Here is a 24322-nt window from a genome sequence, read left to right on the forward strand (position 1 = left end):
GTTTTGACGGCAATGAACTGCAATTTTTAAAAAAAACAGAACAAAAATAAAAAACAAATTGACACTGAGATAAAGATTTGAAACTGAAAAGAGTTTTGAAATTAAAATTTTGAGTTTGGAAACCTAATATTTTGTGTAAAAACCTGGAAACCTTAATTTCAAATAATTTCCCCAATCTAGCTCCATACAGACCTTGCTACTCTGTATAGCAAATGTATTGAAAGCAGAAGTATATGGAGCTAAATTGAGGCCAATATTATTTGACACCCAAATGGAAAAAAACTTGAAAAATGAAAAAAAAAATATTGGTGTTTGGCCAAAATAAATAAATAAATAAATAAAAAATAAAGAGCTGAAAGTGAATAAAAGATTTGAAACTGAAAAAAAAAATGAAATTGAAATTTTGAGTTTTGAGACCTTAAAAAGGAAAACATTTTAACCCTCTGGAACGTAGAGCCTGAAACTCAGTTTTTGTCTACTTTTGGATTTCTGCTGGAATCTGCTCACAGGTGGGGGCGTGTCTGTCTGCTCTGTTGCTTGTCTCTCATAACAGCGTTAGGCGAGACTTGAGGACGCAGAGTTTCCGTGATTTTTTTTTTTTTTTTTGACAATGCCAGTGGTCGTCTTTGTGGTAAACGCATGTCGGACCCCTCCCAAAATAAAATTCTGATTGGCTTCCTCCATGTGGGATTTCTAATAGCGTACAGCCCTGTTTTGCTCCGCCCCCTCCACAGAGGGCGCGCTGCTCTGCCTTGCAGCCGTCGGATAAAAGTTTGGCTTCCGCCTTGTTTATTAAAATAAAAGATTGATTTTGCCCAAAAACTACAAAAAGGGCCCTTTTCTCCCTTTAATTCAATAAAATATCAGCTGCAGAACATAAAAAAAAAGTTTAAGTTCATTTTAGAGTTTTATCACGTTGATCTCACAGCTGCACAGAGCGTCCGTCGGTTCCAGAGGGTTAAGCTAAAAATAACTTAGTTTATTTTAGAATAGCAAAAAGGTCTGCTCATTTTGTTTATTTATTTTTGGCCAAACACCAATATTTCTTTTAATATGTTTTATTTGGGTTTCAAATAATATTGTCCCCAATTTAGCTCCATAGTTTTCTGTCTCAGGATGATCAGAAAACATAAAATATGTTTGAGGAAGAGGTCAGAGGACATCACGTGTTCAAAAGCCCTTAAGGATGATCTAAGTATGATGTAGTGTGTGTAGGACCAGCTACCTCCTCACTGCATTGTTATTATGAGGTCACAGTTTGTGGGCGTGGATTAGGACTGTCAGTCTTGACTTCATTCTGGCTCCTGCAGCTCAGACTGAGGCTGGACTTTACGGATAATTCCCTCAGAGAAATTGGGTTTCCATCAGCTTAAGTAGATGCTGCCCAGCAAATGATTAATTTAACAGAAACGTTAACAAAAAAAGTTTAAAATAAATCAAACTAAAAAAGTTGCATTACCTGCGATAATGCTAAAGTGAATGCTTTTATGATGAAAGTAGTCACTAAAGATACTGGAGGTTTTTGGTGAAAATGGTGATACAATTTACTTTAATTGCTGAAGGGATTTGCTCAAAATGCAAAAGCTATTTGCAAAATATTAAATATGCTAAAAGACTGGAAAGTTTACTAAAGAACTACAAAACAGCACTGAAGTGGCTCTACATTTCTAAAAAAAAATATAGTACACTTGGTCAAAAATCCCTAATGCATGCCATCTTTGTAAAAATATTTAAGTTGTTGCTTAAATATGAGCTTAACTCCAAATTGGCCCGTTGCTTAAATTAGTAAACTGAATAAGTCAAAAACATTATCATGTTGCTAAAATATTAGCTAAACTCCATTTTTTGGGGAAAATTACTCTAAAAGATGAAAACAGCCCATGAATATATGTAAAGGCTTGCTGCTAATCTACTTAAAATAATGGAATTTGAAGATTTTCATTCATTTCTTATAGGGCATATTTATATTTCAAAAACCAGTTTCTGAAGACCAAAAGTACGAGCAGTAATGTCCTGAATGAGCTGAATGTTTTAATACCAAGATTACTGAAACCTCTGGAAGTGTGATTGAGTTTTGATGTGCCAAAGATCACACAGAAAGGAGCAGGAGAATCACTGCAGTGTGAATGCTGACTAAGAATTCACACAATCAGAGAAAAGACCAAAATGAATGGCTGGACATTTGAAGAACCGCTCATCCCCTTCAGTCTCCCTTCGTTTTCCCTCCTCTCTCTCTGAGCGAGCAGCTTGCCAGGAAGGATGTGCCAGTTTGAGGAGCGTCTCTTCTCTCATCTGGGCCATATGTTCCACTCAGAGCAAATCCTGCCGGCCAACTCCAAAACTACAGGTCAAGGTGCGTGGCAATGTCACATAAGCAGAAGCAGGAGTATCAGCTGTGACCCTGGCCTTGTGGAGAGCTTCATTCTTCTCTTTTTTTAAGGAGTTTACAGTAAAAGGTCAAAGGAGTTCAAAGAAAACGCTTTGGTTAAGGATGAGGTATGAAGATGTGTCTTCTGTATGTCAAACTGAACAATTACATCTTAATTTAGTTTCAACTATCCGTAGTAATCCTGTCGAATCAAAGGCTCAGAAAACCCATAAGCTGATGTTCTTTTTTAAAACTAAAACTTCACTAAAAGTCATTCTTGTTGCATTGAGACAATGAATTCTGTCCGTTCATAAATCAAAAGGCGTCTGAGTTGAACCGTGACTCCATCATGACTGTGCACTTCATCCTCCTAGAGCGCGAGTCTTCCATTTAGTATTCTGTCAGAACTGACAAAATTACCATCTTGTTAGTAAAGTGAGTTATTTTTTAATGGCTAGCACTAATTAGTAGTGATTTGGCTATTCCAATTACAGCTCGCAGTCATGCATTAAATAGAATGTTGTTTTTGAAGTGGTGCTTATTGTTTTTGACAAGTTCAGTTTTTGTCAAAATCTAACCAATAAACACTTGTTTTTATTGAACATAATAATGGAAGATCAACCTAAAAGCTTGACTGGCATGAAAAGAACAGACTTTTTGGCACCTTTTTTTTAAAAATTTGGTTGATGAAAGCTATTTAACAATTGAGAATCACAAATTGATTCAAGTCCTTTCACACTGTTTCTGGCAGTGATTCTTTAAACCTTCTGATGCTGGTCTGTTCTGCTGAATATAGACCTCATTTATTTTTAAATATTCTCCACAAGAGTTTACATTTTGCTCATAGAAATCAATGCAGAAGCACCGACAGCCCCAGTGAAGGAGTGTCTTTGAAAATGATCATTCTTTCATTCTTTCTGTAACCTGAATGTAATCAACACAAAGTCAAAGCTTTAAAACTAATGTATTAACAGAAATTCAGATGTGCTGCAAAATGATTTCCTTTTCACCTCAATAGACTATAAATCTAAATTTAAATTACAAATCCCAGGTTTTCATACAAATAATTTGTGTCCACATTTCATTTAGAGTACAAATAATTTTCAGAATTTCAAAAGTTTTTTTGTCAGTTTTTCAAGTCATTTAAATCTTTTCCAATATTCTTTCTGCTAGTTAAGTAAGCTTAACAATTACTCCATTCCAGTAACCCCAAAAATGAATTCAAATGGGTTCAGAAAATGTGTAGATGGATTTGAACCATTGAAACCATTTTTAGCATTCTTCCATTTGAACATTTCAAGAGCAAATCTGCAAATCTTTTCCGAAATACAACCATCAAACACTATTTATTTGGGGGCAAATTAGGTGTTTAATAATTTTGTATTCATTATTCATTTATTTTTTTACTAATTTTCTCTTTTTTTGTTGTTATTATTCCCATTTCAATCACATAAGGCCGTGTCACTATGAACAATCTGTACACATGCATAGATGAAAGTTGGTCATGTGTGAATATACATGAGAAAAGCTAGAAAAAATGGGGTCTTTACATGAAATGTTTCACAAATGAAGCATTATATAAGTTTGCTTCTTCCTACTCCAATCAAACTCCGCTCGACTTTAGTAAATAATTACTTTAATTAATTAATCAAATGTGACTTAAGTCTGTCTTTGTTTTTGTTTGATTGTTTTTTTAATTTCTAATCAATGCATTTCATTATTTCTGTAATGAGTTTAAAAAATGTGCATTTTGTCCTGTATTGTCAACAATCTATGCGTGAAATAAACCCAATCAATCAATCAATCAATCAATCAATCAATCAATCAATCAATCAATCAATCAATCAATCAATCAATCAAAACCCCAGAAGAAGAACAAATAAATACCACAAAGAACCTGTAAAGCCGCTCTTTATAGTATTTCTGTACTTTGACACTATGCAGAAATCATATTATGTCCAGATGGAGGAAAGTGGAGACCCCCACTGAGTGTCGACCGCTGGAGGGGTGAAAGGTCGGTCGGTTTATATACCGTCAGAACATACATAAATGAACTGCGTGAGATTATTTAGCTGTTTGTATGCAATTCATATGTGATTTGTGTGTCAATTAACAATAATAGTAATAATCAATTTTATTTGCAGCACCTTTCAAAGCAGCCAAGGACACTTCACAATAAAATAGCATTAAAAATTCTAAGAATATGGAACATGGCTAGTCCTTCAATTCTGTAATATTAATGTGGTTTGTGTGCCGTATACACGATATATAGAAGCTATACATCAGTGGTAAATGTCGTGGAAAGTCATAACTTTGCATATTTTAAAGTATCTTGCAAAAATCAGGTGTAATTGCATAAGAATTACTTAATAATTCTGTTTAAACTATGCAAAAAACTCAAACTGTGCAATTTTTAACCAACCCAAAATTTTGAACAGTTTTAAACAGAATTAACGTAAAGACCCATCGACCCGTCGGCCAAAACCCCCAACGGACATCTGTGCTAGTTGATGAATGACGACCACAAGAAAGATAGAAATACTTTAATTATCTTGAAGGAAATGATTGGGTCTGCTGATCCCATAGAGAAGATAAAAGCTATAAATGCTAAAACAATACTGAGAGAAACAGTACTGACTGGACAAAATATAAAAAGCTATGGTAAAACCATGAATAACAGATAAAAATTGGTCTAAAAGAATATAGAAAGGCTTTAATCAACTCCTGCTCCTCTCTCCTGTTCTCCAGAGTAGAGTCATGAACCGGGTAGATCATGCATGTATCATGAAAGACCAAAATTGGATGATGTGCAAAATGTAAAGCGGCAGTCTGATAAAGCCTTTAGACACAGAACATGAAGCTCCAGAAATGGTAAAAGACGAGTTACAACAGGATTTATCATGGTGGTTGAGCTTATAGACACAACTTGTTTTTCTTTTTTCATACTTACTGTCTCTTGTTTAAGGCACTTTTGCTAAAGTTTGGTTCTTTGCATCAAGAAAAGATCAATAGTTGAGTGTAAATCAAGGAACTAGAGAAAAGAATTGGTGACTTTGACCTTATTAACCCAAAGGGATCGAAATAAAGTAGTTTTAATGGCAACAAAATAGTAAAAAGTGAATAGCTAAAAAAGGCTAAACTATGAAAGCCACCAGTACTTTAGTATTTGTTGAGTCTGTATTTAGGCAGCCCACAAAGATTCTAGAGACTTATTTCTGGTTTAAATTGGGGAATATTTGTGTCCAGTATTGCTTCTACTCTTTTACACACACTATGCAGTATCTAAAGACATGCTGACAAAGCAGTACTGGACCCTAAATGATATTTACACCCCCACATCACTGCCCAGATGTATGTATTTGTTTTGAACAGACCAAATAAGAATGCATTCTCTGCAAATGAAGATTCATATGATGGTCTAACAGCTCTGGAGCAGCAGATGATGCAAACCTGCTCTGCTGAGGTTTTACCTCCAGTCTCACCGTCGCGGCGGGCGTGCTGAGTGACAGACACTGGCACTTTGAGTAGTTACCTCCAAGCCCATTTTCCATTTGCTTTGAATACAGCTTTGTCAAAAGGCTTTACATTTGCCCTCCTTACGCTGTTTTCTCTCTGGATCCTTTAAATCTCTTTAGAGGCTGCTGTCAGATCACATAATTACTTCTTCAATTGGTCCAGAAGGGCACTTCTGCTGCGGAGGAGAAAGCCGGTCTCATGAGCCACTTATAGCCTCCATACTTTTTAGGTCACTGAATTGAAATCGTGTACATACTCCAAAGTGAAAACAATAGAACAATAAGGCAGAGACTGAATGCAGATTCACCGTCTCTTTCAAGCAGATTACCTGAGTTCTCTGATGGGACCTCAGGAATCCTTGAAAGTTTGTGTGTCCTGTTTATCATTTTTCATCAAGCAAAAATCCCTCAAGATTGTTGGGATAAAAATATCTCAAAACCTCCAAATGCTTTCCATGTGTTGGAGATTCGGTCAGTTATTCAGAAGAGTGCAGCGGTTCAGGATTAGAGACTCCCTCTCCCGGCCTTAGCTTTGCAGACTTCCACAAACAGCACGGCTTGTAAGGCCTGATTGCAGTGGCATTGGGGCAGATAAGTCAGTCTTACTCTTATCCTATGTAAGCTAGGAGTGCCAAATTACAACTTTAGCCTTAAGCCGCCGCAGAGTTTGCTTGCAAATGTCCTAAGCCAGAGCAGTGAATAAGAAATCCCACCAAAACGAGAGAGGAAAGGGTTTGAACAGGAGCCAGAGGAGAGTCTGATGGGACACGAGTGTATATCTCAACCTGGATTGGGTTCAGGCTATAGGGTCTCTGCAGTCTTTATTGCTGTCCGCATCCTCCCTGACTCATAACCACGATGTTCTGACAGCTTTACAAGGACTGTAATTTAAATTTATTTCAACTACACCATTGATTTTTTTCTTTTTCACCACATCAATGGCATGTGTGTCCGACTAGTCTAACCTAGAAATGAGGCGCAGCTCCATTAGCATCTATAGATTTTTTTTCTTCTCACTGGAACACAAGGACAGTTTTACAACTGGGGCATTATTAGATTAAAGCGCTGAAGCTTAAAGAGCAAAATGAAAGGAGGCAACTTGCAACACTTTATGAATGCTGGATGCCTTTCAGTGTCCATCAGCTGTAAATCTATTAAGACTCCAGCGGGATTTGGACGGAGTTATTCCCACGGGAGGAGGAAACCTCAGGTCTAAATAAGCTAACATTTTACTGTTTATATAAGGCAGGCGTGTCAAACTCCATCAGGAGGCCAATCCAAAACACACCTGAGGTCGCTGGCCGAACAGGATAAACATTTATTGAACACTCCAAAACTGTATTTTTAAAACTTTGAAAACATAACTTTTAACATGATTAAAACTAGATATATAGCATTACCTGTGATAATGCTAGTGTGAATGCTGGAAGCTGAATTTGGCAGATGAAGATACTGAAAATGATAGCTAAAAACGCTGAAGCTGATGGCCAGCTATTAGCTAAATATTAGCTAAATGTCAAAGTAGCCTAAAATACTACAAAAGAAGAGGTTCGCCAAAACAGCTTACATGTACCTGAATTATTAGCTAAACTCTAAAACAGCCTGAAAAAACAAACGACAAAAAAAGCCTTAATTATCCAAAACAGTCAGCATTTAAATATTAGCTAAACACCTAAATAGCATGTAGCTGAAATATTAGCTAAACTCTAAAACAGCCTGAAAGGAAAAAACAACAAAAAAAGCCTAAATTATCAAAAACTGTTGGCATTTAAATATTAGCTAAACACCTAAATAGCCTAAAATCAAACAAACAAAAAATAATAAATGAGCTAAAACAGCTAGCATGTAGCTGAAACTCCAAGATAGCCTAAAAAATCTTAGTAAGCCTAAATGCCGAAATAGTCCAAAAAGCTATCAAAATGCCAATTTTTAAAACTTAAAAACTGTAAACTAGATATATAGCATTACCTGTAATAATGCTAGTGAATGCTGTAAACTGAATTTGGTCACTGAAGATGCTGAAATTGAGAGCTGAAATTACTGAAGATAATAGCTGAGCAAGCCAAAATATTAGCTAAATGCCAAATTGGCTTAAAACAAACAAACAAAAAAACTTAGGTTAGCCAAAACAGCTAGCATGTAGCTGAAAAAACGGGGAGACTTCAGAATACCCTAAAACTCTTTAAAAAGCCGAGACAGCTAGCATGTAGCCAAATATAAGCCAAACTTCAAAACAGTTTAAAAACTTAAAACAGCTTAAATTAGGCAAAACAGCTAGCATGTAGCTGAAATATTAGCTAAACTCCAAAATAACCTAAACAAATCTTAGTAAATGTTAAAATGGTCCAAAAAGCTGAAGAATGGCAATTTTTAAATCTGTAACTTTTGAACATAATTACGAATAATAAAAAGGCAGGAATATTATTCCAGAATAAATCAACTTAAACCTTAAATAACTTTCAATATTTTACTCTCTATCAAAATAAATTTTGTCAAAATTATACAAGTTAGAAATCAGAGGAAGATAACTTCATGCCATTAATAACAATAAAATAAACCATCTGGAGGGCCGGATAGAGTTGCTCTGAGGGCCGGATTTGGCCCCCGGCCCTTGACTTTGACACGTGTGATCTGATGATTTCTAAATGTTGTTTAGTATAAACCAGCGTTTAATATCAGCACCAGAAAATGTACCTTTCTCTGCTCATTTTCTGCTCCTTTTATCCCGCTTTATCTCCCTCATGTAATGTTGCTCCTTCTATTTACCTCCAATTCAATTCCTTCTGTGCTTCTTACTATGTGATTTATGACCTCTGCCACACCATAAATAACTGCACAGAGAAAAATAATAGGAAAAATGCTTTTTTTTTTTTTACCTTGCCCACATACTGAGGGTCTGACCCCATGTACTCCTCCAGCACAAAGAACTGGTTCCACACCCAGCCCCTCTTGACCCGCTGAAATCCCGCCGCTCCATTCCTCGCAGAGCCCGCCGAGCTCCTGGCGTGCTCCCTCCCCGTCCGGCTCCGTCCCAATGGAGATGAAGGTGGCCGCAAAGAAGAAACCGAACCCGCGTTAACGAGAATCCACAGGAACAGCAGCAGGCAGTTCCTTGTTAGCATTGGCAATCTGTGGAGTTGAGGTCCCCAAGCTGAAGTTCAAAGTCCTCGAATGTGCAGTGAAATGAGGAGAGACGACGTCTGGAGATGTGAAGCGTGGTCCTTCAGACCGCCAGTTTGAGTCCGGACGCCACTCAGAGGTCTGTGGAGGTCATCACCTAGAGGGAAAAACAGCAATATTATCGTTTGATCTCATATTTCGTAAATTAAATATAAAAAACCTGTAAAAACACTCCTCTGTTTTTCCTACAGAGCATATGTGTCGTAGAGGCCCGGGGGCCAGATCCGGCCCTCCAGGTAATTATATCTGATTGAAAAAAGATTTTTTAGGCTATTTTGGAGTTTATCTAATATTTCAGCTACATGCTAGCTGTTTTGGCTAATTTAGCCTCATTACAGTTTGAAGTTAAGCTATTTTTTTCAGATGCATGCTAGCTGTTTTGGCTAACCTATGTATTTTTTATTTTTTTTTCTTGGGTTTGTTTGCTTTTTTCGGCTAATTTGGTATTTAGCTGATACTTTAGTGGCTATAAGCTTCAGTGTTTTTAGCTATTAAGTTCAGCATCTTCAGCACTATCATCTTCAGCAGCCAAATCCATCTTCCAGCATTCACACTAGCATCATCACAGGTAATGCTATATATCTAGTTCATAATCATGTTAAAAAGTTATGGTCCTAAAGCTTAAAAAATGTCGTTTTAGAGTGTTCAATAATTGTTCGGCCTGCGGCTTAAGGTGTCTTGGACCTTTGTGTGATTGAGTGTGAGACCCGTGCTATAGGGTACATGTGCTCTTAATGCTTTCTTTCCCCTTAAATGCTAACGTTTGAGTGGCACTATGCGGCTCATTCTTTTCCCATCTCCTACCTGCTTTACTTTTTATCTGCTCCATGATAAATTGTACTACTTTCACTTCCAAGCATGAAAGTAAGTGCTGTAATTATGTGCCCCTTGATAGATTACTTCTACACAAGACACTTCTTCTGGATGCATCCTCTAATTAGCTGCAATACTCGTCTGTAGGGGAAACAGGGACTATTTTTGCTGTCAATTACCGGCCACCACACGCTGCGCCGCCGCCCTTTCACTCTTACGGCAATTCCACACCCATAAATGCTGGAAATCATCTTTTTTTTTAATGGCACTTTAATCAAGGGGTACTAATGAAAATGGAGCTTTATCTTTCATGATTTACTCATGATGACACCTGGTAGAAATGCAGTGAAAAAGAGATTGTGGATCCTCACGTCCATAAAGGTGTGCAGCAGATTTATTATCGGCCGTTCATACATCAAACTGACTGTTGTGTGAAATGTCAGAGCACAGAGAAAGTTGAGTGTTTCCCTAAAACATTTAGGTTTTTCGGAGACATCACACTAAAAAGGAACAGACTTTGAGGAGGAACGACATCTGCAGATTGAAACTGGGTCTACAGCTCGTCAGCTGATGGACGTGCGATCAGTGAAGGTGAGTTCTGAGCTGATGATGGGCGCTGTAAGGCAGTACATTTTCTAGATTCACAGCTTCAGACAACTGTCAGAAACAGAGGCTGTTTGCACATTTATAACTGTAACGTTTTCCTCTCTGAGATTGAATTTAGTTTCTTTCTTGGGCGCTTCTTTATCATAAACCGTGTGATATTTTCTGGTTATGTTCCTTTCTGAGTGGAGATGTTTACTAATGCTCCAAAATTAAACACATTAAGCTCCAACTCTGATTTTCCACGCCAATGTAAAGAACATTTTCTGATTCTCTTGACTGGAAAAAGGTCACATTTGAAGTAGCTAAAATCTAATTATGTTGAGCTGATTGTAGACATTTCTACACCTCCGTCGTCATGCTAGCTGCTGTTTTTAGAAGGCACGTGCTGGACCCGGCTGAGTCTGAGGAGAACAGGTTCAGCTTGATGTAAAAGGAGGCAGTTTTAGGTGAACATTTGGAAATATGGATAATTAGTCATTAGATAAACAAGTCAAAGCCTCCCTTTGATAAAAAATGTGTTTTAACGTGTTGTTTTGGCATTTTTCTGATGATATAGGACATATAGAAAGGAAATTAAGCTTAAAATTGCATTTCTGAATATTTATTTAAATTGTTGTGAATCAGGAGCAGATGTTCCAGCAGTGATGACGGTGCTAAAGTCATCAGGTCACAAGCTCTGCTCCATTCCAATACCTCCACTGTGGAGGTAGGACCTTAGGACAGTTACTGTGATGTGTAATAAAACCATGTTAACACTAATGTCTAATGGAAGAAGAGGTAGCCAATAAATGAGAATATTTGTTTTATTTATTACATTTTCCTAGCACGCAACAACAAATTACACAATATTCTTGTCTTTGGTCAAAACAAAAAGGGACAGAAGAAGAAAACATCTCATCTCTGCCCCATTTAACTAAACCAGTCGACGTATTTAAACCAAATGTTTCTCTTATATTACAAAATAAATACATCAAATGTTTGGCAAAAGCTGACAGACAAAAACTAAATAAAGAAACAGTAACACTTTATAATAAGATTCCTTAACAAGTTTTATTAACACATCAACAAACATCATTAGTGTGTTTATAAGGTGTCATTAGTCATTTATTAGTATAATTAGTCAAATAGGGTTTATTCACATACTTAAGGTTCATTACCATCTACAGTGAAGTGAGATACAAAAGAAATATTAATAAACTGCTTAAAAGCTTAACACATGTGTAACTATCGTTCTCAATAATGTAGAGTGTTTTGCAGCATTTCATCTTAATTGTTACCCAAAAAACAAACAAAAAATACATTGAATGCCTCAGAACTTATTTTTCTTTTCGATAAAAACCCATTCCCAACATCCTTAACATCCTTATAGTTTATATCGTCTGAGAATTTGCTTTTTTATTTATTTATTTATTTTTATTTTTTTACATATTAATTGAAGTGGACTCTTTTGTTGATTTCTCAAGATTATTCCATAATCTGATGCTCTGTATAAACACTTTTTTCCTTCATCTTTCTTCTGAATTTGCTTATTATAAAAATTCTCGTCCTTTTAGGTAATAATTTCTGTCTTTTTTCAAACTTTTTTTGTATGTCAAATGGCAGAGGGTTTTTTTGTTTTAGTCCTAAAATAACACCAACAAGTATTTTTTCTAGTTCTAAGCAAATAGTTTATTTTGTTTTGAGTTTTTATAAAACCTAACTGTAGTTTATTTGATTACCGTGACAAACAACTAATGTAATCAGTAGAAATCTAAAATTAGCTCTTGTTCTTAGAACATAAATCTATATATTTTTGTTTCCAAAATAATAATAATGAATACCAATCTAACTTGTTTACATTTATTAAATCTTAAAATAATATCCTTGTAATTAAAGCAAAAACTACAGTGAAATCTGATGACTTTTTTTAGTCCAAAATCAAGCAGGAAAATGATGTTGACTCATTTGAACAATTTCCAGATTATTTGACCCTATTTCTTAATGAGATGAAATATTCTGGACTGTGATGATTAAGAGAGAAGCTTTGAAACGTGTTGAATGAAGAGATTCTACTAAAATATCTTAAAAACCTAAAAACAAGGTTTTAAATCTTGGCAAAGATCAAACAGTTTTTAGCTGAAGTTTTGTCTAATTGAATTCATGCTAATGTAAACCGAATCAGTTCTGTGTCTAAATGGGATTTTCCTGGTGAAAACTGCTGTGAAAAACCTGAACTCCTCATTGAAATGTAGAACAAAAGCTCAGAGCCATGCAAACATTGCAGCATGTTTCAGTGACTGACACACATCTGTGCAGGAATCTGAGTGTTGGTGATGAAGCATCACTAATATATCATTTCCTTTTCAAGATAACACAGTTGTAATTATTTTAAAACAAACGGTTCCTGCACAAACTTCATTAGGAGACGCTCATTCATTAGCGTGCGAAGCAGCTCTCGACGGTGTCGTTTCTGATCCGGACTAACCGGTCTTGGCGAGGAAATCCTCCTTGTTGCTCCTGATGAGGAGAGAACCACAAACAGCCTGGATGACGGATGAAGCGGCGGGTTCCCACACCTGGTTTACTGCCGCTCCCGACTCGCTAATGCACTTATAAGCGCTACAGTAATGGAAGACAGCATGCCTCTAATTTCATAACCAGAGCCCTCATTGACATCAGTGTCTTTGATTAATTACCAGACTTGGAAGACTGGATTCAGGGGAAGATTACTCTGCAAGGTTACGCCGCGCCACCAGATCCATTTATTCAGTCCAAACTGATCTGCAAAGTTCGTCAAAGAAACCTGGCAGGAAGCGGCTCGACGCGGGTCAGACACGCCTCTCCCCACAGGTCACTCCTCATTTGGCATCCGCAAAATGGAAAATGACTGTTCCCATAATTCCTGCAAAATCACGCCTCTGCACAGCTCTGTCCTGGGAGGCTCCATGCATATTTTATGAGCGGACTTCATTAGCATATGTCGGGCTTTGGTTGCACGCCCTGACCCGCGTGTCTGCTTCAGATAACAACGCAGCGGCTGACAGCGTTCTCACACATCACCTTCAATAATCAAAGAACATATGGCTGGCCGATCTGCCGGTGTAGATTACCACCCACAAGAAACTCCCACAGAAAGTTATTAGTTGTCAAGGCTGCCATAAACACGACAAACAAATAAGCAGGCATTGACTTCTGGAATGGAGGGGAGAAATGAGTCATCTAAGTGAAGTTTTTGTTTTGCATGCACCATCATTTCCTGAGATGTGGGCAGAGATTCCAACTTCAGGCAGACGGGGGTAAAGTTGTTTAAAAAAAGGTTAAAAAAGTGTGCAGACGATTTGAATAAGTGCTATGTTTCCTTAAAGCTGAGCTGTAAACTGTAATCCCCTGTGATTAAATCTTGTTATCGCATATTTACATCATTTTATGAGGCGTTTATTTTTGAAACTATGCAAAGATGCATAAATCTTGGAGTGATCACGCAGGCAGAGCTTTCCTTTATGAAAAGAATCACTCAGCTGAGCGGCGTAAGCACAGAAATGTAAGTATTTGTCATGAATAATTCAAAGTCTGAGCGCTTCTCTGCTGTGTAAACCTTTTAAACCTTAACCGATTTATAATATCACTGATAGAAGGTTGATATCCTGTACATATGCTAGCCTTTCTAAGTCTTTTTATGACATGTTATTGCCTTTCTATCCCACTGAGACGGAGCTGCATGAGGTCAGACTTTACTGCAGGTCACTTTAGTTTATATAGTTTAATATTCCTGAAAATTGGAGCCAACTTTATTGTTCTATACAACAGCATGGCTGGAAGCTGTCTGTCAGGAGAGAGCATTGTTTCAGCCTTTGTTCTCACTGCAGACTCACTCTATACGTTTGCTATCAGATTCGTCTATTCTTGTACTTTTTTTCTCTAAATCTGTACGAGCTCTAATGCTAACTTCGTGTAACTGAATGTCCCTAATGTGAGTAGGAGGAGCTACTGTCAAACATTTTTAAGATTTTTTTAACCTCCACATCTAATCCATGCATGAACGACCTGGATGATGTTGAGCAATCGGGTTTATTTATTGAGACGAGGCTGAAACGAGCTGCTGGAGGATCGCAGGAACGCTCAACGTTTCTGAACTTGACCCAACATTGAAACTGGTCATCCCTGCATCCTTTAGAGTGTTCAGTGTGAACAGGATAAACATTTACTGAACGCTCTAAAACTACATGTTTAAAACTTTAAAACTGTAACTTTTTAACATAATTATGAACTAGATATACAGCATTACCTGTGATAATGCTAGTGTGAATGCTGGAAGCTGAATCTGGCTCTGAAGATGCTGGTACTCATAACTGAAAACCCTGAAGCTGATAGCTGAAAATGCTAAGGTTAGCCAGAACAGCTAGCATGTAGCTGAAAGATTGTTGAGATGAAAACCCACTATTCTTTGAGTCAGAATTCACGCTAAAGATTAACGGTATGAGTGTGTTATTCGGGTATCACCGACGGCCTTTCTGGTGTTAAAGCATTAACAGTCACTTCATCAGTCCTGCACGGTTAAAGACAGGAAACACCACCTAGTTCACTCTCAGTCGGACGATTCTCACAGACTTCCTGACACTTCTGTCACATTTGCTGGATGATTTCATAAGAAGAGAAGAGACTGTGAACATAATTTCCTTCTGATGACTCTATGAAAGAATCTTATCAAATATTCTTCAGAATTATCATATTCTTCTAAAGTCCAGTTTCCAAAAAGTTCTCTACCAGAAGATTTGTGTCCTCTACGATGAAAACATCAATTCAGACAATAATTGAAACTAATACTTTCCAGCGTTTTTCCTATAAAACTGAACTGACACTTGGAAGTGCTGTATAAGCAGGTCCAGTGTCTTGGTAGTAATTTATATTAGTACTTTTTAGGAAGAATAAAAGTCAGAAACCAGAGGAAAAAGCCGTAAATGGACATTTCAGTCCAGCTAAAATGCACCACATCTGCTGAAACATCCCATAATGACCACATCATGTCACGCTTTGTGATTACTGCAGGAAATATGGCATCAATAAAAAACTTAGCAAACTGCCAGTTTTATGGATGTTTTTTTCGATGTAAAGATTTCATTGCTCCATATTTCTAACACTGACAAATTATTTATATCCATCATACTCGGAATATGTAAAACAATGACCTCAGCTGAACTGCAGTCGTGGCTGATGATAAATATGAGCAGTATAAGGCCAAGCCAATGCTGGAAAAATATATATATATATTTCCTGGGAAATATTTGCACATCCGAGGCAGAAGAAGACAGTAATATCGCTGAAGTCCCTGAAGAAACGAGTGGGAGGAGGACAAAGTAATGAAAATGGGAGTAACCACACAGCTGGCCAGTCGAGCTAAATTATCAAATCACACCTCTTGTGCAGGTTATGGCTCAGGAAAAATAATGAAAAAGGAGAAAAACAGCTCTTTTAGCTTCTGGAACTCATTCAGAAGTACTTTATCTTAAAAGAATAGAAGTTTGTCTCAGTAAAAGTCTGTGTTCTATTGGTCCTAGTTCTAGATTTCTCTCCCATTTGACTCCAGTTGTGTCTGTGCCGTAAAGCTTAATGGTTTGATCTAAACGTCACATTTAAGGTTCAGTTCTTTCCAAACTGTATCATAAACTTGTAAAAGTCAAAGTTTTTCAGGAAGTTTTTCTTTGTTTCTCAGCTAAATCATCTAAGAACTGATTTAAGACAAATTATGCAAAAGCTACAATAACTCTGAAGTTTTGAATGTAAAGCAGCTGAATGGTTTTGTAGTTTGAAACTGCCACATAGTTCAGTGTTTAAAGAGTTCATTGAAAGGCTGAGAAAGTTGTCCAAAACACATTCTTTAATGGTGATAAATGACATCAACTGTTGCTGCCAGCACTGCTCCTGTGATGAATGTGCTTTGATGCTTTCTAAAGTGCTAGGACTGCAGAACCAGGGGGTGTACACATGCAGGATGGAGTCTTTGCAGGGGGGTCAGCAGAGTTCTGGAGCACTGATTTAGGGTCCACTCCTCAGACTCGTGAACAATCCTCTCCAATAATGTTGGTCTACGCTCAGCAAACGGCGAGGAGGAGGAGTTTGAGTGAAGATGTCTGTGACTTCATGAGGCTTCAGGATCTCTGTAAATGTATTATTATGACATACAACATCCTTATGCCACATTCTAGTCCAGGGCTGGACAAACTACGGCCTGGGGGCCAAATTCATACCGTTAAACTAATGACTCCCTAAAGAGGAATAAACACATTTTATTACCCATTTTAATGTTTTATTTTACCTTTAATTCTGGAGTATCCCTCCAGATGGCGCTCTACCTATGAATCCACTGTTTTTCATGCTCAAAAAGTTATTCTGCATTTGTGTGGTGTTAGAAGATTTTTTCCCCAATATTCCTGTGTGATTCTCAGCTGTTGTTTTTTTCTGATTATTCCAACACCACACGAACGCAGCATTTCCCTGAGGGACATCAACCCATTGGTGAAAATGACACTAAAGTGAGAACAAAAACCACAGATCTTAAATAAAAACTCCAAAATGTTCCGTTTTACAGTACTTTTCTATCAAGAGTCTGGCATCTTTTCATCCAGATTTCGAGTTATTTCTTTCTTTTATGAGGTGAATTACCAAAACAAATAAAAAATGATCAAAACATTTGATTTTTTTTTTTTCTAAAATTGCAATTTTTTTAAATGGGAATGAATTAATAAAACGGGAAATAATGAATGAAACAGGAAACAGTCTAAGAAATTGGTCTTAATTTTGACATGCATGACCTTGAAAAGATCTTAAAAAGTCATAAATGTAACTTTTAGAAACTTGTAGGAACCTGTGGAAGCTTCTTTCTGCACGTCTCCTCCGACTGTTCATTCAACAAACCCAAAGTGATCAGACGTCTCCAGCAGGTGTTTTAATATTCATGTTTAGGCTCCCATTCTTAAGGTGCATTCACAGAGTGCGATTCACTGTTAAGTCAATGGAACAGACGTGACATGAGATGATCTGAAGTCCCACGATGCGATTTGAGTGACGAGAGTGGCGTGAAGGTCTGGCAGCAGCTTGATTTCAGCTGTTCGAATTGGAGGGCACGACCAAAATGTGAATATCTGAAGTTTGACAGGTCGCCGCATCACATCTGCCTGAACTCGGCTTTGGGCACGAGACGTTCTCATATATTAATCCAAACAAGTGTTTTTGTCCAGAACTTCCATCTTTTTCCTTAACCAGCTGGAGCCGCAGGTTCTCAGAGCTCATGTGTCTTCTTTGGGGTGAAGGTGGGATAACTCTGGACAGATCGGCGGTTTTCGCTCCCGTGGTGGAGCTCTCTCGGTGGATATGCCGACAGACAGAGAGACACTGTGGGGTGCAGAGGCTGCCAACTCAGACCTCATCCAAGCCCAATGAGGCAAATTGAATTTGTGATATTGGGCTATATAAATAAAATTGAATTGAATTGAATTGAATCCAGACATTTAATAAAAGGAAAAAGGTCTCCTAATTTTATTTTTTGCCCCTCAGGTTAATATGAGACAAAGAGCCTTCAAGCTCAGCCACAGAGACACAGAAACACTGTGGGAGTGACTGTCATACAGACACAGCCCCCTGTACCAGGAAAATCTTTGAATTATAATCATATAAACCCAAACATGGAGACATGATTACGGATGTTTTTGTCTTCACAATCAATAAACCTGATCTCTTAACACCATCTGGGTCTTCATTCTAAGTGACATATCCACGGACATCGTTCCTTATAGCATCATCCTAAAAACATTAGCTGGTAGCTCCTCCCACATGCGGCCGAGGCGTCAAACTCAGGAACACATTTTTGACAGACAACGAGCAGCAGGTTTGTCGCGTGACGAAAGAGGGGCGGGGCACACCAATCGAGTTCAGTGGGAATGAATCTTTTATGCAATAACTTTTATTTTTATCAATAATAAATCATCAAATGTGTGTTTAGTCCATATCTAGGCCATCGTGGACAAACTATGACCTGGGGGCCACATGTGACCCATTAAACTATTCCCTACCTGGAATACATGATACTGGTAATGCTTTACTCTTATTTTCCCAGTAATGATGCTTTCTACCCAAAGATGGTGGTTTTCCCCAATTCTTTTTATTTTGGAAATTAAATCAAAATAGCAGCAAATATTAATATGAAGCCGTCATAATTTCCTCAAACTGCATTTAATGCCCCCCCCCACCCCCCAGCACTGTGTTCTGCCCTCCAGATTGTAATATCAGTAAAAAGCAGCACGCCGTAATCTTTTATCTCATCTCTGACGTGGTGTGTTTTGACAGATACAAATATCCACAGCAGGGAGACGTACCTGATCTTCTTCTGGAGCAGTGAAAGACAGGCAGCTACTGAGATAAAGTGAACCGGCGCTGTTGGCCCAACGCCGCCGTGGAGCACCGCCGGCGCTCACACAGCTGCTGTCATCCCGTCACACTGTTATCACGCGTGCAGAGGTCCAGCAAAGCGTTAACCCGGCGACTTCACCGCCGCGCTTCTTCTAGACTGCATGTGAGCATCTGCTTTCTTCAGTTTAGTAGAAAAACGTTGTTTTTATGGTTAAAGTTTAATAAATTAGTTTCCTTTTGACTCTCTTCAAATACTCCAGAAAATGAAAAAATACTGAATTAATGAAAGTTTTCAAACAATTGAATCATAAAACGCTATCATAGGAACATGAAATGTTTTTTAATGTTATTTTCTCTCCTATGAAGCGTCACATAAAAGCAGCTTCAGAATAAAGTTTCCCAGCAGGGTTTCCGGTGTGCAGCTCCAGGGCATTAAAGCAGGTTTTACACCTGGTTTGACTGAACTGGACGCCGTTTGACTGCAGCCTGACAGGTTTGAAGCCCACTGCACGGCTTCTTTCCAAAGGAATTTTTAATTTTGCACTTTGCAGGCAGTCACAGATGATTAAGATCCGAGCTTTGATTGAAGCTGGAGTCGATGCTGGCTGTCACAGGGCGAGGGATCGGGCGCCATTGGACATGATTTCTGGGGCGCCGTCCACTTAGTTCTGCAGCAGCAAAAAGGATTTCACATCTACTATACATTCACAGATGTATGTATAGTAGATACTTAAAAAAACTGGTGACATTGGAGAAATGTTGGCTTTACTTTTCACTAACAGGCGTATTTTTAGTGAGATCTTTCCAAGCTGAAAAACTGGAGATGTTTGAAACAAAAACCGTAATGGTTTGGACAGAAGAAGACTTCAGGTGATGCCAGCAGACCCCCTCTCAGACTGACAGAAACTAAATGAACACCTGAGCCCCTCCCACCGGTGACTCTCTCTCTGTGATGACAGGAACTGGGCAGGTTGTCTCCATTGATGGATCTCCATCACAAACCTCCAGTCTTTAATATGAATCTACAAACCCTAAAACTAAGACTTCTGCTTTCGGTGAACCCTTTATTCCATTTTCCAGCCAGGTAAGCATCATATCTGATTCATATCACATTAGAAGAAGAAACAAAGACTAATTATAGTCCTGATCCTGTGAAGGGACTGACTTTACTGCTGACTGCGATACAACGCGTCCCAAAGGAAATGCTTTACCTCACGCCATAACTGAATGAATCCGGATCGAATGTTTAGGGATCTGTCACTTCATGTAAAACTTAACTTGAGTTTACATTAAGGATGAGTGAATACATGTTTTCTATAGACTGGTCAGAGCTTTGAGAATAAGAAATACAGAGTAACTCCTGTGATGAATGAAGAAACACTGGATCATAAATCATTTTTACCTGTAGATGTAAACATTTTTATTGTAATATTTTTAGAAACTTGAAAAAAATCAAAAATGTATCTATAATCTATAAACAAATATGATTAATCCTAAATGTGTTAAGTAACAGAAAACTTAAGTTACACAATCAATAAAATAAATTTGGGAAATGTTTGTTGTTCTCATTGTTTCGTTCACATTACATATATTATATTGTTTACACATATGGTATTTTGTTTAAAAATATATTATTTTTCCAGCTTGAAAAGGGGCGGGACAAAGGAAAACTTTTTCACATCATAGCACATATTGATATCCAATTTGCAGGTACTAACTTTAATATTCAATAATATTTATTATATTTATAAGTTTTTATAGTTATCTAATATTTATTAGATTCATTATGTGATATTTTATTTAATGCATTATTACATGATTGCTTGAAATTAACCATTTCATTTATTCATCCATTCATAATATTCATATAATGTGTATGTAAACACATATAAATGTAAATATTAAATAATTTCAATAAATGATTCTGTCAGTTTGGTGACTATGGATTGTTTTTGTCTCCTTGTTCTGTGCAGACAGACAGATTTCTGTTCTGGTTTTGTTCTAGATTCTGTGTTTAAAACCTGATTTATGTTGGTTTAATCCACTTTGATCTGCAGTTAAACTTAGTTTTAATGAACTATTTTAATGATGTTATACTTTTATGGACCGCACAGACAACGAAGGGAATGAAGAAGATTTAGGGGGAGGAGTCTAGAAAATATTGATTAGAAAGATTAAAGTATTAATGAGGAGGGGGTTATCCAACACATAAATATTTTTAAAGTGATGACACTTCAGAGAAAAAAATACTGGATTTGTAATAATAATAAACGAATAAATAAATGCAGACACAATGACATCAGGAGCGATGTTGTCTTGGGCTCCAGAGGATTGTGGGATTTAGGTCAAACTGTGCTGCCTTCAGGGACCGCGCGGTTCAGTTTACATCACCGCTCTGCTTCTATACTCTGATCATACTATACTCTACTCCAGGTCTTGGATAAATGGAAGAATTTGAAGTTAAAACGTGTCATTTATTTTTGTTTTTGAGAATTATTTCACATTTTATTGGATTATATATATATATTTTTGGAGTCTGTAAACCACTTTAAAGTCTCGTCTTCGTTATTGTGATTGTTTATGACTCGTTTCTGAACAACAAACCGCCTCATCAAAGGCAGGTATGACTGGATCAGCTGTGCTAACGTTTCCCGGTTCTTCCTCGACAGGAATCCCTCGACGTTGGCATTCCTCGCGTACGTGTCCCACTGAACGAAGCTTGCCTCTCTTCCACAGGCTGAACTTTTCCCCTCTGAAGATGTGGAATTCTTTGCTTTGGAGGCAAAATTGGCCTGAGGCAAAAGAAGAAGCACCACACTGACTCAGCTCCCCCCTCTGTGGATCCGTCTGAATCTGCTGCCAACAGAATCCATGATGTAACATGAAGCTGCGCTGAAAGGTTGTGATTAAAGTGCATACACGGGCTCCTAAATATGGAATGATCCACCTTGTTTCAGGAGTGATTCAGGATCTGGGAGCGGCTCTAATGGGGAGCAGGCTGCAGATGTTTGATCAGATGCTGCTCCCCGATCTGACCTGAGCGAGCGCATCGGAGGAGAAGGCGGAGCTCCGGAGACCTGTCAGCTTGACGGCAAACCCACAAGTTAAATGGAATCTTTCTTTGTGGGTCTTCAGGGGAATGTGGAGGATCGAGAGGAGGATCAGTCCAAACCGGAATCCTGAAGCTTCTTCTTGTTTTAGAGTTTAGAAATAAATTCTGTGTGACGGGAAGACTGTCAGGAAAGACCTTCTTTATGAAATCAATAAACTAAATTAATTGATTATTATCTTATTATCTGCAAATAATCACAATTTGAAATCACTTGCAAAATTGTACATTTAGAGTGTTTATTTTTAACCCTTAAAGGGCCTAAAACTTAATTTTTGTCTACATTTGAATTTACTTCAGTATTTTTGATTTAAAAGACTGCCTGCTTGGTTCTTTTTTATCATTTTAATCAGCACAGTCTCTCCTATGTGACCCTACCTTTATTTTGTCATTTTCCATGTTAAATCCACACACTAGACATAAAATCCTGCAAAAACAGAACATTTCGTCTGGAAGAATTAGATTCATTTACTGTGGAAACCCCAAAATGTTTAACAAACTGTTTTTTCCAATATCTATTATTCATTCACACCTCATTCATACTTGTGATGGTCAGCTACTACTGTAGCCACAGCTGCCCTGGAGCAGGCTGACAGCGGCGTGGCTGCCAGTCCATCACCGGAACATTCATCCGCATCCACACACCAGTGGAGCCACACTGGAGGCAGTATGGTTAAGTGTCTTGCCCAAGGACACAATGACACTTGGCTGGTGGGAGCGAGGATCGAACCGCCTGTCCTTCGATCATTGGCCGACCTTATTCTATTGAGTCCTCTGTGATTCTGTTTGGTGCAGTGTGATTCGTGTGTTGTTCCTCTCTCCACTCTCCTCCAGAGGAGATTTCAGATTCCTGGTGGATCATCTGTGCTCCTGTTCTTGGTTGTGGACCTCGCCCTCACCCGTCCCCCAGTCCTATCTGTCTGAGCTCTATTCAGGAATGTATTTGTAGAGTTAGATAAGCTAATCCTTCGTTAAGGGTCCTGGTAAATCTCCTGTCCATCCTGGAAGAGGATCTCTCCTACATGTGGACATCCCTGAAGTTTCTTCTTTTTTCCTGAATCAGGTTTTTTAGGAGTTTTTCCTTACTTGGAGGGGGGTCTAAGGACAGGGGTCACCAGTTTTATTTAGTCTGTTTAGTTTGTAGCTTTTGTTTATGTTTTATGACCGATGTTCTGCTTCTGTAAAATTACCAGCATGAAGCCCACAGAGACAATTCTTCTATGATATCGGGCTAAATAAATAAAATTGAATTGAATCAATTGCGTGTATTAACGCATTAACTTTCACAGCCCTAAAAGAATATCTGGCCCTGCAGATATAAAGTCCTCAACCGGGTTAACTTCAGTCTGATGAAACATCTGAATAGAAACAACTTTTTGTATATTAAGAGTCAAACAACAATGATCATTTTGTGCGTCTGTAGATGTGCACAGATTTCCTATAATCACATCTAACGTATCATTTATTTGATTTGAACGAAAACTGAGTTTGTAATCAACTGAGCAAACAATCATTTTTGTGTCGTTTTGACTTTTTAACAACGTGAATCACAAAGTTTGATTAAATAAGAAGTTTATGTTACTATCAAAAGATGATTTATAATTATCTCCTCTATCATAAAAAATGTTTCTGCATTAATTTTTATATGATGCTAATTTGCTAAGATAAAAAAAATCACAAAACTAAATAAGTTTTATAAAGACATCAATGACATTTTTTAAATTCTCCTTTGAAGATGAATTTCTATCTGTCAAATGCAGAGAAAACAAACGATTACAACATATTTAATTATGGAACTCATCACTTTTAGTTCCTGGCGTGGCAGCAGTGACAGCTGTCACAATAACGCCGTACGGCTGCTGGGATGACACAGGAATTCATTTGTTTTACTCACCGCTTGACATTTCCATAAGTTCCGTCAAACACCTGAAAGTGGAGTTTGGAGCTGAGCTGGAGAACGATTGCGTCTTTGAACGCATCGTCCAGACCAGCATTATTAGCGCGGTGACTTATGAAGCCCTCAGAGAGAAAAAGGAAATTGACTCGTTCTCATTTCACTTTCCGTGACCCCAATCAGTCATTTTAACAGCTGAAATATAATCAAAAAACAACTGATGTACTGCAGGCTGGCCTCTTTAATCACAGCTGAGCGGCTTTTGCCCATTATGGCTGTTTCCCTCTTCTAATTACCCTGATCTAATAAGTGCATTTGCTCGCTGTGACAGACACGTATCCCTGACCGTTATGACTGCCATTACCCAGCCGCATCTCTCAGCCAACGCAATTCCCATTTTTGTCTAATTAGACACTGCTAAATGTTAACAGATCGAGTTTTGGGCGGGCGAGCCG

At 37.9% G+C, this 24322-nt stretch overlaps 1 protein-coding gene across 1 annotated transcript in view; it reads right to left on the reverse strand.

Moving 5' to 3' along the window:
* The window catches only part of LOC112151521 (cadherin-12), a 151789-nt gene that overhangs the window by 92104 nt on the left and 35363 nt on the right, over positions 1-24322 (reverse strand). The window contains exon 2 of the mRNA XM_024280492.2: positions 8760-9160. Coding sequence (XP_024136260.1) covers positions 8760-9005 — 246 coding nt within the window. The 5' untranslated portion in view covers positions 9006-9160. The remainder of the gene's footprint in view (positions 1-8759; positions 9161-24322) is intronic.

This window comes from Oryzias melastigma, linkage group LG20, assembly GCF_002922805.2.
Source record: "Oryzias melastigma strain HK-1 linkage group LG20, ASM292280v2, whole genome shotgun sequence".
NCBI lineage: Eukaryota > Metazoa > Chordata > Actinopteri > Beloniformes > Adrianichthyidae > Oryzias > Oryzias melastigma.